This window comes from Eretmochelys imbricata, chromosome 4, assembly GCF_965152235.1.
Source record: "Eretmochelys imbricata isolate rEreImb1 chromosome 4, rEreImb1.hap1, whole genome shotgun sequence".
Classification (NCBI taxonomy): Eukaryota; Metazoa; Chordata; order Testudines; family Cheloniidae; genus Eretmochelys; species Eretmochelys imbricata.
Window position 1 is genome coordinate 131,208,355 of NC_135575.1, and position 15,978 is coordinate 131,224,332.

Consider the following 15,978-nt stretch of genomic DNA (forward strand, 5'->3'; position numbering starts at 1 on the left):
TGATGCAACGGGAGATCCATTTGGAGAGGCATTGGGAAGAAAGGGTGCAACTCCGACAGCACTCTGTGATGGCGATGAGGAGCCAATGGGCCACTCGGAAGTCACGGGTGTGGTAGAGATAAAAGGCTAATGCTCGGCAGACATCAAGGGAGTGGAATATGCACTCCATGGGGGAGGCGCATGGCTTAGGGTAGAAGACCAGAAGGTGTGTACTCTGGTTGAGGTGGAAGGAGGAAGTCACCGTGGGCAGGAACTCAGGGTAAAGATGTAAGGAGACCCTGTCTTTATGGAAGATGGTAAATGGCAGATCCGCCATCATGGCGGCCAGTTTGCTGACGCATTATGCGGAGGTGATAGCCACTAAGAAGATCACCTTCGTGGAAAGATGGGAGAAAGAGCAAGTGACGAGGGGTTCAAAGGGTGGCTTGGTGAGGACAGAGAGAACCAGATTCTGAAGCCAAGAGGGGATAGGCCTTCGTACTAGGGGAAAAGCATTGAGAAGGCTGCAGAGGAAGCGGGAGGTTATCGGATTGGTGAAAACGGAGAAGCCATCCACAGGAGGAAGAAAGGCACTGAGTGCCTCCAGGTGGATGCAGACAGAGAAGTGAGCGAGGCCTGACTGGCAGAGATGACAGAGGTAGTCCAGAAGAACAGGAATGGAGACAGAGCCTGGAAAGATGTGATGGCAGTGTGCCCATGAGCTGAAGCGGTGCCACTTAGCCATTTCAGTGAGGGTGTCTTAGATGGGGTCAGAACAAGCCTGGTCTACATGCGAGCCCTATCCAAATACCAGGCCGTGAGGTGGAAAGGGCTCGGGTTGGAGCAGGAGGGGCTCGTCCGCTGGAGAGAGGAGTCTCGGAACAGGCAGGGGTCCAGAGCGTGGCGGAGAGCCAACGAAAGGCAGCATGAGCTAATCTGACGGCATCAGGGGTGATAAGCATGCCAGAGTGCACAGGACTGGGTGGGACAGGCCAGAAGGTCCTGGCGGTGTCGACCGCGCCGAGGGCGAAGGAGGTGGCCCAGGTGCCGAAGCAGAAGACAGTGCCAGTGGCGTACAACGGCTTTTGGAGCAGGAGCATCCACAGCTGCACACGACTTCTTGCCTGACCTAGCACGGCTCGGGGAGGTAACACTGCATTTAGAAGCTGACCCATCGGGTAACCGCTCTTACGCTCATGCTTCTTGTGCATGCAGTGGGGTTTCGGCAGGTGCGGCAGTGCTGCAGGGGAGGGGCCCAGTGAAGCGCTCACCACCGGTGTCAATCACTGTTCCAGCAGATCTGGTGGAGCCATGTCCGGTTATGCACGTGGGTGCATTGCTCCTCCATCAGATATTTGCGGAGGTAAGGTTCACAAGCTGCTCGAGTCCGGGTAACGAGAAACAGTACAAGGCAGTAAAGGCAACGAATGTGCTCGCCTCTCACTGAAAAAGTAGCGAGGGCACAAGTCACAGTTCTTGAAGCTGGTTTGTTGGGGCATAGTCCCCAGGCCAGGAAGAAAGAAACCCCTGAAGGGGTTCTCTCCTGAAGGGGAGAAGTCCAAGGAAAATTAACTAACTACTAAAAACTCACGGACAACCACCATATACAGCAGAAACAAAGAGCAGTTCTCTTGGCAGGGGTTCCAACTCTGGCCACGCGGCAGTAAGAGGGAACTGTAGTGGCGTCAACCCGCACAGCCTCTTACCGCCTCAGACATACCACACAGTTGACACACAAAGCACGTGTGGGTCAATGGACACTACTCTGATCAGTTCCGGCACCAGCACATGGCACGCATGTGCACCTGCGTCTGGAATCCAGATAGGGACCATTACTCAAAGAACAACCTTGACTTAAGCGTTAGTTCACATGAAATGCAGCTAATGGAGGACTAAGCCTCCAAGGTGAATGCAACATCCAGCACTTTTACACTACTTAACAGCATCCTTTTTTTTGGAAACTCAGCTTATTCAAATGTACCATAAGTGTATGTGTTGCATTTGTCTTTTATTTTAAAGCTACAGAATCCTGGAGTGTGCCAGATGCTTTACAATTAAAAAAAAAATACACAAAAATACAAAGCAGCAAGCAATGTCCCTTCATTAAAGTGCTTACAATCAAGATTCTGCCAAGATAGAGTAATACACAATAGAGAAGAAGGGATGAGAAAAACAAAAGCTACAGTAACAAGGTCACACATTTAGTCAGTTTTGCTTATACGCACACGCAGTGTGTTGCGTGAGGTTTTTGGGTTTTTTTATAATTAGACATATGTAGGTCAATCAAAAATTGCACAGAATTTTACAACCCACCACAGAAGTTCTACGGAGACAAAAAATTGATTTTATATCATTATTGCTGCAAAAAAGTTTCAATTCACCTGCTACTGCTTCTGAGAAGGCACAGCCAAGGTGTTTTAGACTGATGGAGTCCTTGCCAATACTCAGCTATAAAAAGTGCATTTTCCTAAGAACTCATGATTTTTTAATATATTTTTACCCAGAACAGAATAAATAATGTTAATTAAGTACTTTCTGACAAAGACTATTGTATAACAGTAATGTTACAATGTCAATAGCCTGTTTTGTCATGTTAAAACACAAAACCAAAAAATGCTATTTGGTCATTGATATCTTAGAAACACTTATACGATAAAGAATAAAAATATTTTTAAATTGACCGTTACAAATGCATATCGTTCTTGTTAGTTAATTTGAATAATTTCTTGTTATTAGGAAATCTGGTTATTGATTTTTGAGGTTTAGTTGTTCATTTATTCCTATGGAACAAAAGCCAACCATTACAATTTATGGATTTTTATACACAATAAATAAATATTAGTTGTCAGTCACTTACAGTAGCGTAGATAATTTTTAATAAATTAATGACTGTATATTTGGTTTCTGCATGTCAGAAGTAAATATACAGTAAAGCCAAGATTTTCACAAATGAGTGACTAAAGTTAAGCTCTGAAGTCTATATTAGGCATCCTAAATAATACCTAGATTGTTAGAAGTGCTGAGCACCCAGCTCCCATTTGACTGTCTTTGACATAAACCTATTCAGTATATGCCAGCCAGACAGCTATTTTAATAAGTTCTATGTGAAAAGCGAAGTTTGCTAATCCACACGCTAGTAAGCTATAAAAACACTGGCAGGTTCTCCACACTTCACAAAGATTTAATGGCCCACACTGTGATGATGTGCCTTAATACAAATATATATCTTTATTTTTTATATAATTTAGCATTTATACTAATATACTACTAGCTATAAAGTATTATCAAATTAGAACTAACTACAAAGGACAAACATTTTTGGTGCAATATTTTTTAAAACAATTGTGTTTAGCAAGTAAATGAACAATGGGAAAATTCAGTGATCTACAATGCATTTCCACTGTACTCTATTTTCATCAAGTACCACACTATGGAAGCGTCTTGGCAAGATGATTTATTGGACACAAAATAAAACTGATATTCCAGGGCTTGCTGCTAAATTCTTATTGGGAGGTGGGGAAATGGGCTGTGTATATTATATATACAAAGAGAGACAGAGGATGGCATCTTGAAAAAAATGACACAGGCACCCAACTTCCATTGGATCTCAATGTGATTGGGTGCTTAACTCCCTTTGGCAGATGTGATGATCCCATTCCCTAGGCTTTTATACCACACATCACTGAGGTATCTTCAGTGCTTACACCCTGCAGCATGTTTGATTAAACAGCAATTTAAATCTAATTTATCATGACAGAGACACACTTACTTGAGAGTACCTTTTAAAAACCAGCTTGGTCTTTTCATCTTCATGTGTGACCAGCTTTGGTTGATCACTTTTCAACTTCACACAATTATCTTCATCACTCAGCATTGCTGTAAAGAAAAACACACCACTTTAAATAAGAATCCTGTTGCTATGCATTCAAAAAGCTTCTGAAGGCATTCAATTACTATGAGCAATTAAAGTGGAAAGTTTCCTGGAATAGATCCGTGGTTTTGTTTACCCTGTTGTCAATGGTGAATCGCAGTTTTAAATTTCTGTATTGTTGAGAATCACTTCATCCCAGTGGGTTGCAATGAATGTATGAATTCATCCCAATCAACTCTCAACTGTATTGCTAGGAAGCAATTCTAAAAATATACAAGTGTTACTATTTACAAAGCATAGATTTCATGCGAGTTTAAATTATAGGAAATGCAACATTTTGAACTATATGAATTACATTACACAGAAGTTGTATAAAGCTATCATAGAACAGAATAACTGACTATAGTCTACATTTACACTTTATATATTACACACACACAAGCCCGATCTCCTATCCAAGACAATTATTGTATCTCTAAATTCTATTCAGCATTACATACATCAATGACAACATACAAGAAAGTAATAAAATATTTAAAGTAGGGAGCCCCTGTAGAGACAGGGCAGGTGTGATGTATTAAATGACCAAGTTTCGAAAAGAATGTCTAAACGGAGGGTAAACCGAAGAGTAGGTTTCAATGGATTTATAAGAAAGCAGTGTTATCTAAAATACAGATAAATATTTTAGTTTATCCAAGAGCAGCTTAACAGGTAACTTGATCACAGTCTATAGGAACCTATATGGGGAGAATATCTGTGATAGTTAAGGACTCCTTAAATCTAGTAGAAGAGGGCATAATAAGATCCAAAAACTGGAGGCTGAGGCCAGACAAATTCAGACTAGAAACAAGGCACAATTTTTTAACAATGAGAACAACAGACCACTGGAGCAACTCAGTCACTTGAACTCTTTAAAATAAAGAATGGATGCCTTTCTAAGGAACACTGTAGCTCAACCAGAAAATTACAGGATTGATGCAGAAAATCAGCCTAGACAGTCATAATGGTGCTTTCTGACCTCAAAAACTATTAATAAAAATTGGCCTCCTCCTCTGGAGTGGCTTAGTGTTTTCTGTTTCTTAAAGATAAATTGTGTCTCCTACACAAGTGTAATTTTCCCTATTCTACGTTATTTCTCAAAGATTCTGCTGCTATTTTGCTTGGATGTGAAAACGCTGTGCTGTTTAACTGCATTTACACACTGCGGGTATCATTTTGCAACACGTCTGTATGCTGGTGAAGTGCTCAGTCTCCCCTGTTTAGCCAATTTGAGTATTAAGAGACTGAAAATATTCAAAAACTGTCTTCAAGATAAATCTTTCTTAATTTGTGGGTTTTTACAAACTGATTTTCCATGGATGAAAATTCTATTACAGAATCTTGTGCAGTTTCTGATTCTGGTATTGATGTTTTATGTTAAAAAATGTACTTACTATCATCAGTCTCTTAAAAAGAAGAGAGAAGCCCCTGGCTGCCAGAACCCCTAGCCACCTACCCCCACCACAGGAGCCCCGGGGCGGCTCAAGCCGGCCGACCAACCCAAGCAGCCCCAGTCTGCTCTGCCACAGACGCCCCAGCCCAGCATCCCACAACAGCAGCTGCAGCCAGGAAAGGCAGAGCCTTCTCTGGTCTATTATACCTGCCGCCCATGATAACAAATGATGATAATAATTATGCCATGGTCTTATATAACATTTTTCATGAACAGACTCCAGAGCACTTCACATTATTTAATATAGTAATCTTCACACTACCACAGTGAGCTGGGGGGAGTGCTATTATCCCCGTTTTACTGATGGAGAACTGAAGCACAGAGAAGGTAAATGACTTGCCCAAGGTCACACTGGAAATCTGTGGCAGAGCAGAAAATTGAACCTATGCCTCCCAGATTATAGACTAGTGTCCTAACCACTGGACCATCCTTCCTCACAAAATATCTTCACACATAGCTCTTGGATCTATTTCACATTTAAACAAAAAATATTCTCACATAACTCAGTGGGAAGACAAGAGTACTCAGCAAATTGAAGCATCCTCAGCTAGAAATGTTTTTACTTTGCTCCTCAAATATCTGCTGACTATACTGACTGTACAACAGTGATTTACTTATGCAGTTTGAAATGGCTGTGGGAGGAGGTAAACAGATTCAGAGCTCTTTCCTCATGTGCTTTGTAAGAATACCAGCCAGTTTGAGCACTCTTCTTTATGTTGTCGTAAATATAAAGGGAAGGGTAACCACCTTTCTGTATACAGAACTATAAAATCCCTCCTGGCCAGAGGCAAAACCCTTTCACCTGTAAAGGGTTAAGCAGCTCAGAAAAACCTCATTGGCACCTGACCCAAAATGACCAATGAGGAGACAAGATACTTTCAAAGCTGGGGGGGCGGAGGGGGGGACAAAGGGTCTGTCTTTCTGTGGGATGCTTTTGCCAGGAACAGATCAGGAATGCTCTTCATAACTCCTTAAGTTAGTAAGCAATCTAGCTAGAAATGCGTTAGATTTTCTTTTGTTTAATGGCTGGTAAAATAGCTGTGCTGAATGGAATGTATACTCCTGTTTTTGTGCCTTTTTGTAACTTAAGGTTTTGCCTAGAGGGATTCTCTATGTTGTGAATCTGATTATCCTGTAAGGCATTTACCATCCTGATTTTACAGAGGTGATTCTTTTACCTTTTCTTTAATTAAAATTCTTCTTTTAAGAACCTTGTTAGGATATAGATATTCAGGCCTGTCTGCAAAGGCCTGTACTTTAAGAATTTAGGTGTATTCTTATCACTTGGCTAGTTCTAGAGGTATAAAAGAAAGAATCAAAATCACTGTCTGCTGGTGTAAGGGCCTTCTCTTACTGTGACAGTCTAAGGCCCTGTTCTTAGGCTAAGGCCTTTGGCTGAGCAGCAGAGGCAGCCATAAGCTAGGAAATGAACAGTCACATCCGCACATTCCAGACTAGTCACATTGAAAGAAGGTGCTATTGGGCTGTTAGGCACTATCAGGACAGGATTGTATTCCTATCACCTCCAGAGAAAGGGAAGTGCCTAGAAAATGTAAAAGGAAACTTAGTTTGATAGCATCCTGTCTGGCAAGAACTCACTTATCAATAGCTGGGATGTGAAATCCTCACTTCTGTATTGTTTTGTCATTATAGTTCCCACTTTGCTATTGTTTGTCTGTATAATCTCTGTCTGGTTCTGTGATTGTTCCTGTCTGCTGTATAATTAATTTTGCTGGGTGTAAACTAATTAAGGTGGTGAGATATAATTGGTTACATAATCATGTTACAATATGTTAGGATTGGTTAGTTAAATTTCAGGAAAATGATTGGTTAAGGTATAGCTAAGCAGAACTCAAGTTTTACTATATAATCTGTAGTCAATGAGGAAGTGAGTGGGTGTGGGTGGGAGGGGGTGGGTGGGGGATATGGGAACAGGGAATGGGGGTAAGAAAATTGGAATCATGTTTTGCTAAAGGGGGAAATGGGAACAGGGAATGGGAGTAAGGAAGTTGGAATCATGTTTGGCTAAGGGTAGGAATGGGAACAGGGACACAGGTGTAAGGCTCTGTGGTGTCAGAGCTGGGAAGGAGGATACTAAGGAAGGAAACTGGAATCATGCTAGAAGTTCACCCCAATAAACATTGAATTGTTTGCACCTTTGGACTTCGGGTATGGTTGTTCTCTATTCATGCGAGAAGGACCAGGGAAGTAAGTGGGTGAAGGAATAAGCCCCCTAACAAACCTGATTGATTTTTCACTGTTCTTAAGATCCAGGGGTTTGGGTCTGTGTTCACCTGTACCAATTGGTGAGGATTCTTACCAAGCCTTCCCCAGGAAAGCGGGTATAGGGCTTGGGGGGATATTTTGGGGGAAGACGTCTCCAAGTGGCCTCTTTCCCTGTTCTTTGTTTAAAATGCTTGGTGGTGGCAGCATACGGTTCAAGGACAAGGCAAAGTTTGTACCTTGGGGAAGTTTTTAATCTAAGCTGGTAAGAATAAGCTTAGGGGGGTCTTTCATGCAGGTCCCCACATCTGTACCCTAGAGTTCAGAGTGGGGAAAGAGCCTTGACAGTGAAAAACAACATATTTTCCCCTAACCTCATTCTGAGCAATGGCAGAGCCTTTTTTACTGATTATTTTTAAAAAAATCCACCTGAGGCAAACCAGCATGGAAAAATTCATCCTCAATGGTTTAAGTTTGGCAAACATATAAGCGACTGAAAACAAGGTCTATACTGGAAAAAGTAGGTAACTTTAACTATAGGTCTTGAAGCCGGTTAGGTTTTTTTGCCCCACTGCTCCCCTTGGAAGGCTGTTCCAGAACTTCACTCCTCTGATGGTTAGAAACCTTTGTCTATTTCAAGCCTAAACTTGTTGATAGCCAGTTTATATCCATTTGTTCTTCTGTCCACTTTGGCACCCAACTTAAATAACTCCTCTCCCGCTCTGGTATTTATCCCTCTGATGTATTTATAGAGAGCAATCATATCTCCCTTCAGCCTTCTTTTGGTTAGGCTAAACAAGCCAAGCTCTTAGTGTCTCCTTTCATAAGGTAGGTTTTCCATTTATCAGATCATCCTAATAGCCCTTCTCTGCACCTGTTCCAGTTTGAATTAATCTTTCTTAAACTCCTTTCAGCATGACGCACTGTAGTCTCCCCTTTATCCAGTCCCTTACCCACCTTTCAATTCTCATATTAATCCCCATCTTCTCCAATTTAACTAAATTTGCCATGTGGAACTGTATCAAATGCCTTACTGAAATCCAGGTCCATGAGATCTACTGCATTTCCTTTGTCTAAAAAAATCAGCTATCTTCTCAAAGAAGCAGATCACGTTCATCTATTGTAGAGTTGGACACACTACCTATTGTAAAACTATGTTGTATTTCATCCAAATTCCCGTTTATCTCTATATCCTTAACTACATTCTCTTTCAAAATTTGCTTCAAGACCTTCCATACAGCTGAGGTCTTGGAACAAATTACTTGCAGGCCTGTAGTTTCCCAGATCACTTTCTTCCCCTTTCTTGAAAATAGGGACTGTATTAGCAATTCTCTCGTCATAGGGTATGTCCGCCAAGTTTACAGATTCTTTAAAAATCCTTGCTATTCGGCTTGTAGTTTCATGTGCCAGTTCCTCTAATATTCTTGGATGGAGATTATCTGGGGCCCCCAATTTAGTCCCATTAAGATGTTTGAGTTTGACTTCCACCTCAGATGTGGTAATTTCTACTTCCATATCTTCATTCCAATAGCCACCCTGTCGCTACCCCTAAATTCTACACTAGCCTTATTAAAAATTGAGGCAAGGTATTCATTTAGGTGTTCGGTCATGCCTAGATTATCCTTAATCTCACCCTATCCTCAGTGCTTAGTGGTCCCACTTCTTCTTTCCTTGTTTTCTTTTTATTTAAATGGCTATAGAACCTTTAACTATGTGTTTTAATTTTCTTTGCAAGGTCCAACTCTGCTTGGCTTTTGGCAGTTCTCACTTTTCTCTACTCTTTCTGATTTCCAAGAGCTAGCTTTCCTTCCTTCCCATCTTCCATTCCTTATAGGCTTTCTGCTTTCTCTTAATAACCTCTTTTGAGATGCTCGCTCATCCAGTTTGGCCTACAACTCTTCCCTATGACTTTTTTCCCCTTGCTTGGGATGCAGGCTTCAGATAGTTGTGGTCCAGTCTACTTCCCTAACTAATTCCCTTAATTTTTTAAAGTTTGGCCTTTTGAAATCAAGGATCCTAGTTGCAGATCTATTTTTGTTTTAAGTGCAGGTATCTCTTTGTTCTTTAACATTAGGCTTGGAAGAATTAGATTTTTACTGGAAACTGTTAGTGTAGGAATATAGGCCCACATTAGAACTGCGTAAACTATGGTTTTAAATTGAGTTTGAATATTAGCACAGGTGATAAAACCAAAAGCATGTGACCACATATAATGAAATCATGAGAAAGAAGAGTTGTTTGTGTTAAACTTGTAGTGATCCTTGAAATACCAGCATTATCTTATTTAAGGTTGAGCTGAGGTAATGGAAACACAGAAAACATGGTTAACTGGATATCAGGTACAGTGTTCAGTCTTAAAACTCCCTCATCTGGCTTCTGCAAAGGTCCAATAACAAGCAGTGACACCACTTGTTTATTATAGTGTATAAGAAGCAAAGTTTTCTAGGAGTCTCTTTGACAGAGCTTTTCCTTACCCCTCTGGAGTCATGCCATGATGGAAAGGCATGTCCTGGGCCTGATCCTGTTAAGAGTAGCTGGCCAATGTTTATAACTGTATTGTTGCTAGAAAGTGGTATAGAAGTGCATATATGCTTGTATTTGTAATTTTGGATGTAACCAACACCAACTGACCTCTGGACAAATAAATGAATGCTTGTGTGGAAACTGAGTCATGGTAAACCTTAATAAACTTATTAAAGAAATTATTTCCAATAGTTGGTAAATGTTGCCTTCACTGTATGCACACAAACCAATTAAAAATATTTCCATAGATGATCATCCAGATTTACAGATAGGCAAAGAAAGAAAAATGCTGCTGAAGAACTAGAGTTTGATTTAAAGATAGTTACTTTGTATATTTTGACATGTGATGTTGACAATTTTTGATTTAACAGTTATAAAGCTTTAACTTTCTGAATCTCAACATCTAGTCATTAAATAACTATTGTCTGACACCCCACATAATTCTCCGCAACTGTGAAAATTTAATTTGATAAAAATTGAAGAAAATGCTTAAAACCCATAATTTTGCACAATTGTGAACATTTAAACGGATAAAAATAAAAAATACTTAAAAATAAACATTGATAATATCAATCAAAATTACAAAACAAAAAATCAAACTGTGCCAAGCCTATTTTCATTATATGCGGCTACAAGTCTTGAAAAGTTCCAAGACGCCAAGTAGTCAGAACGAAAGTTGGAGGGGAAGCAATGCAGTTCAAGGGCAGCAGCTTGGTTGGAATCCCAACCCTGGAAGTTACTCAGAGAGGTGAAGGCACAATTCTTTTTTCTTCCTCCATTTCTCACTTACTACCCATTCTTTTTGGTGTATGAGCATCTCCATTTCCCAGAAAGTTTTCTATATGCCACTATCAGACTTTATTAAAAGAAACATATGAATATAACACCACAGAGCCTAAGTCAATAATACAGGAAAGAGAACACTCAGTGTAAAGTCCTCCCTTTTTCTAAATGCACTGGTCCACTTCCTTTTTCAGAGGCAAGAAACAATCATTTTATAAAAGAAAATAGTATGTTGGTGTATTTGTTGTATTTGGAAAAAATCAAATCAATAAAAAATAAAAATAATTTGCAGAAAAGATGTCAAAATTTTCTAGAAAATGGAAACGCCACCTTTGCTCATGATTAGGGATGATGAAATTCTGGTGTAGAAGTTTAAGCAACAGGAGGTGTTGAATCTGCAGGGCTTTTTGCATAAAGTTAAAAAGGAAGAAAAATAACGTGTTCTATTTTGTAAAATTATGAGTGTATTTTTTAATTACCACCACCATACCTTGGTTTATACCAAAAAACTATTTCTGTGTAGTCAAGACCCTAGGACTCCTGGTTACAGATACCTGTGCACATGAACCACATGTTGGGACGCTCACCTTATCTGTTTAATAAAACATGCATAGATGACACCTAAGAAAAGGAATGCTTTTTTAAAATCGTTTCTATCACATTACACGAAATAAGGGCTTCACAAAATTGTAGAAGAGGTTCGGTACCATTTCTGATTGCTGAAACAGTACTGAACATGTGTCCTCAACTCAACTTTCAGCTAAACAATATTCTCCGGACATCTGTTATTTCTAGCGTAAAAGCCAAGACAAACCTGCTTTCACTTCCAACCTACAACCACTACCAAAACCCACACTCAATTCTTCGAACTCCCATGGGAGACACAACCTTCCTTAAGATAAATATTTTACCAACAGACTTTACTTAAAGAATCTTAGGTTGGTGTGAATGCTGTGCTTGAGTTAACATTGGAGATGTTAACATTGTGGACAGTTTACTTGTGAACCAAATTTATTCAACTATGTCAAAGACACCACGTATAATTGGAGACCTAAGTCCAGGGCTAGTTTAAGTTTAGAGTGTCATCATCAGAATTTAGCTCATAGTACATAAAATACGTTTTTACAAAAGCTAAGACCAAGAGAAACATTTCCGTTATCTCTCTTATTTAAGTCCAACAGAAAGCATTTTAAACAAAAATATTCCCTTGTAGTATCTGCAGCCCAAACACTAAGTCTCAGCATGTAAGAGCCTGAAATTGAAGTCATAGTCTATGTTCACTGTCCAGAGAGAAATATAAATTAAAAACCCAAATGAATAGTTAAGCAAATTAGATGTTTTAAATGTTCATTTTTATTAACCTAAATTTCCATTTGCAACACACAAATAGATTTCTAATCTTTACAATATCTCTTTAAATGTGGCAAAATAAAGAAGCACACACACATTTTGATCACCCTTACAACTTCTGAGTTCAAACAACAGAAATAATCATCCAGGAAGGAAAAGGTTGTTTTCCCAAAAGAAATTCTTAAACATTTTTCCCCCCACATATTTAGAGGTCTAAAGTAGCATTTTACAACTATAAGTTAGAATGGCAAAATGCAGAAGATAAGCAGAATTACTATCTTCCTGGAGTACTTTTAACAGGGCCAGCCTTAGGGAAAATGGAGCCCCGGGCAAACTTGTATTTTGGCGCCCTTTCTTTGAGTTTGAGAACAGCAGCGTGGGGCTCCAAGCAAAAGGGCCAGCTCCTGGCTGCAGAGCCCGGCCGGGCTGAACAGGAAGGAGTCCGGGGCTCCCCTGGCTATGCACCCCCTGAACACCCAGCAGGAGAGCGGGTGCATGAACATACCCACAGGAAGGGGGGACCCAGGGGCTAGCCCACTGGCTCTGCAGGGGTGAGCCCTGCTGCCTGTGCCTCCCCACCAGGCTGGCAGCTCAGGGCAGCATTGCCCACCGCCTGCCCAGGGGCTCCAGCCCCGGGTTCACCCACACTCACCCTGCTCCAGCAGCCTAGGCCCACCAGCTTGCAGCATTCAGACAGCACTCACCTGACTACAGCACCCTGAGTGGCTCCCCACATCACGAGGCTTTGTAAGGCTGGCCCTGACTATTAAAGAGGGGCAGAGTCAGGGAAATGTGTTTTAATAGCAGAAGAAGCTATTTCTTTCCACTCTGCCTCTTTACTGCTTCAAATTACAGCTGCAAAAATACACACCAACCATACACTCAAATGCAAACATACATATTTCAGGGGAAACCCAAAACAACATAAGCCAAAAAAAATTTCTCATCTCAAAAATAGTGCTGAGAAAGACTCACATCCGTTACAGACTCACCTCCACAATCTTAGCACGTCTATCATTTGGAGAAAGCCTTCCTCACTCTAGATTAAAGGCAGTTTTTAAAGTTTTGCTATCTTTTACGGAAAACGGTTTTGCAAATTTCTCTTTCATTTTGAAATCCATTTAATCTCTTTCAATTTGACAGCTGTGAATCTAGTAGATCCTCAACCCAATTTAGAGCATCAGACCACATGACAGAGAGAGAAATGATGCAACAGAATAGGATTTTATTTATTTTAATGGGAAAGCATGCAGCAGAGGCAATTATATAGCCTACTTGTTCCACCCACTCACTCCTGGCTGGCAATAGAACCCCAAATCAAGCTTGCTGCAGCTTCCACAATTTAAATGAGAAACTCTTATTCAGTACAATATGTCCACAGTACTGGTACTTTGGGGTTTTGTGGCCACCTAAGGCAGCCCCCTACTGCGCCATCACCCATTCAACTGCACATGTTCCAGCTATGCACCTTGGTCACTTACAATAGCAAACATGGGGGTTAGAAGACCCCACAGCTAGTTCCAGTTTGTGTGATTGAATATAGCAGGTACCAGGGACGGTACAGCCGAGAACTTGATCTATTTAAAGAGGTAAATTTACCCCATAAACAGGATTTTCCCTTCCTCTGAACAAAATAAACCACTTCTCACAAACTGCCCTCTCAAAAACCAAATCCCCCGCAACCCATCCCTTCTAAGAACGCTCCTCTTCTCCCCGCCTTACTAAGTACCCCAACACTACCCCATTTCCGAAATCTCCAAACCTTCATTATTAGTCACCAACATCAAAACTTCTTCAGTAACCCTCTACAGTCCTTCCCTAACCCAACAGACCCCACACAACACTTCCATAACCCCATATAAACCCAGTAACATCCCCTACAAACTCTCCCACCACCTCACAGCACCAAAACCTTCCCAACAAACTGTAACTAGAGCAGCTGGGGGAAAATATTTCAGCTGACCCAAAACGATTAGTGAATTCGTGTCAAATTCAACAGATATTTTCTTTTTTTTTTTGGTTTGGTCAAAACTGTTTTGACATTACCAAAACGTCATTTTTTGCAGGTTGGAGTCACAAAACAGTTGAATGAAGGGGTGGGGGGGTGCCTCTTTTATAAAGTTTAGTCCAATGGTTAGTGTACTCACCTGGGACTGTAGCAGAGTGCCCTACCTACTGTGCTGGATATTCGGGGGGGCCTCAATCTAGATAATCAATCATTGGAGTAGTGATTGAATTTGGGTCTCCCACATCCTGGGTGAATGCCCTAACCCCCCTGGAGCCAGAGCGTCATTCCACTTCCCTGGCCCACTGTCATTATGACTGACAATGAACAATTGGACCAGGGAAAGAGAATGAGAATGCCTCTATAGCCCGGGAGTCTAGGGCACTCACACAGGATATGGGAGATCCTAGTTCAATCCCTAATTTAAGGACTGTTTATTTAAACAGAGTGAAACAGCTTTAACAGGAGAGAGACCCACACCAGAACATCCAGCCCAGTGGTTAGGGCACTCTCTACAATGTAGCCAACCCAAATTCAAATCACTTCTCCATATCAGAGGGAGGGCGGAATAGAACTTGGGTCTCCCACATCCCAAGTAATTTATAAGGAGAGCACCACCAGCCACCACCACCTCCTCAATCTCCCCCTCCCCTGTTTTGTGAATAGTCATCCTTTTAACAAAATGCCTAAAATCAAAACAAAAAAATATGAGTTGGCTTGAAAAAAATGTTTAATTCGACCCAACTAGAAATGTTTCCTGTTTTTTTATATGCCAAAAAAATTCTAAACAATTTGTTTTCAGTTCAACCCCAAACAAGATTAACGATTTTTTCAGAATTGCCAGAGAACTGAAAAATCCATCACTAGGCAAGTTCTGCCGATAACATTCCCTTACAAGTTTCTGAACACCGCCCTCGCACCCAAACCTGCCCAATAACCCCCTCCAGCCCCCATAACATCCCCTACAAACCTACTACCACCCCAGAACCAACATGCCCACAGCCTCCTACAGGCAACTAATACTCCCTCCCCAGCTCTCCTGTAACCTCTTACAGAACCCTCAAAATACCACCAACAACCCCCCATAACTCCCTTCAGACCCCAAAATATCCCCTACATGACCACTCCATAACCCTAAAATAACCAATACCCAACCCCCACATAACCACCTACAGGCCCCCCAACATACCCTCAAAACACCATCCCACCAACAACCCCCCCAGCCCCTTACACCCCCCACAATAGCATTCCCTACAAAAACCTCTCCCCATAGCCCCTCCCGGCAACCAATACACCCTCCCAGCCCCCCAACAGCCTCACAACACAGCACCACCACCCAACCCCCCCAGCCCTCGCACCACCAACCCCCCCAGCCCCTTACACCCCCACCCCCATAGCATTTCCTACCAAAGCCTCTCCCCATAGCCCCCCGCTGGCAACCAATACAGCCCCACAACACAGCCCCACCACCCATGCCCCACAGCCCCCGCACCACCAACCCCCCCCCCAGCTCCTTACACACACCCCCATAGCATTCCCTACAAAAACCTCTCCCCATAGCCCCCCGCTGGCAACCAATACACCCCCCCAACCCCTCCAGCTCATCCCGCCCCTGCAGGCCCCGCCGCTGCGCCCCCGGGGCCCGCTTCCCAGCCCCTACCTGCGCCGGGCTCCGCGCCGACCCCGTGGCGTTTCCTCCACATGGGGGGCTGGGGGGGAAGGGGAGCGAAGCGCCAGGCAGCCCCCGCCCGC

At 42.0% G+C, this 15,978-nt stretch overlaps 1 protein-coding gene across 1 annotated transcript in view; it reads right to left on the reverse strand.

Moving 5' to 3' along the window:
• Positions 1 to 12,940, reverse strand: part of ST3GAL5 (ST3 beta-galactoside alpha-2,3-sialyltransferase 5) — a 33,142-nt gene extending 20,202 nt beyond the window's left edge. The window contains exons 1-2 of the mRNA XM_077814679.1: positions 12,926 to 12,940; positions 3,749 to 3,855 (exon numbers count right to left, since the gene is read on the reverse strand). Coding sequence (XP_077670805.1) covers positions 3,749 to 3,792 — 44 coding nt within the window. The 5' untranslated portion in view covers positions 3,793 to 3,855; positions 12,926 to 12,940. The remainder of the gene's footprint in view (positions 1 to 3,748; positions 3,856 to 12,925) is intronic.
• Between the last annotated feature and the right edge of the window lie 3,038 nt (positions 12,941 to 15,978).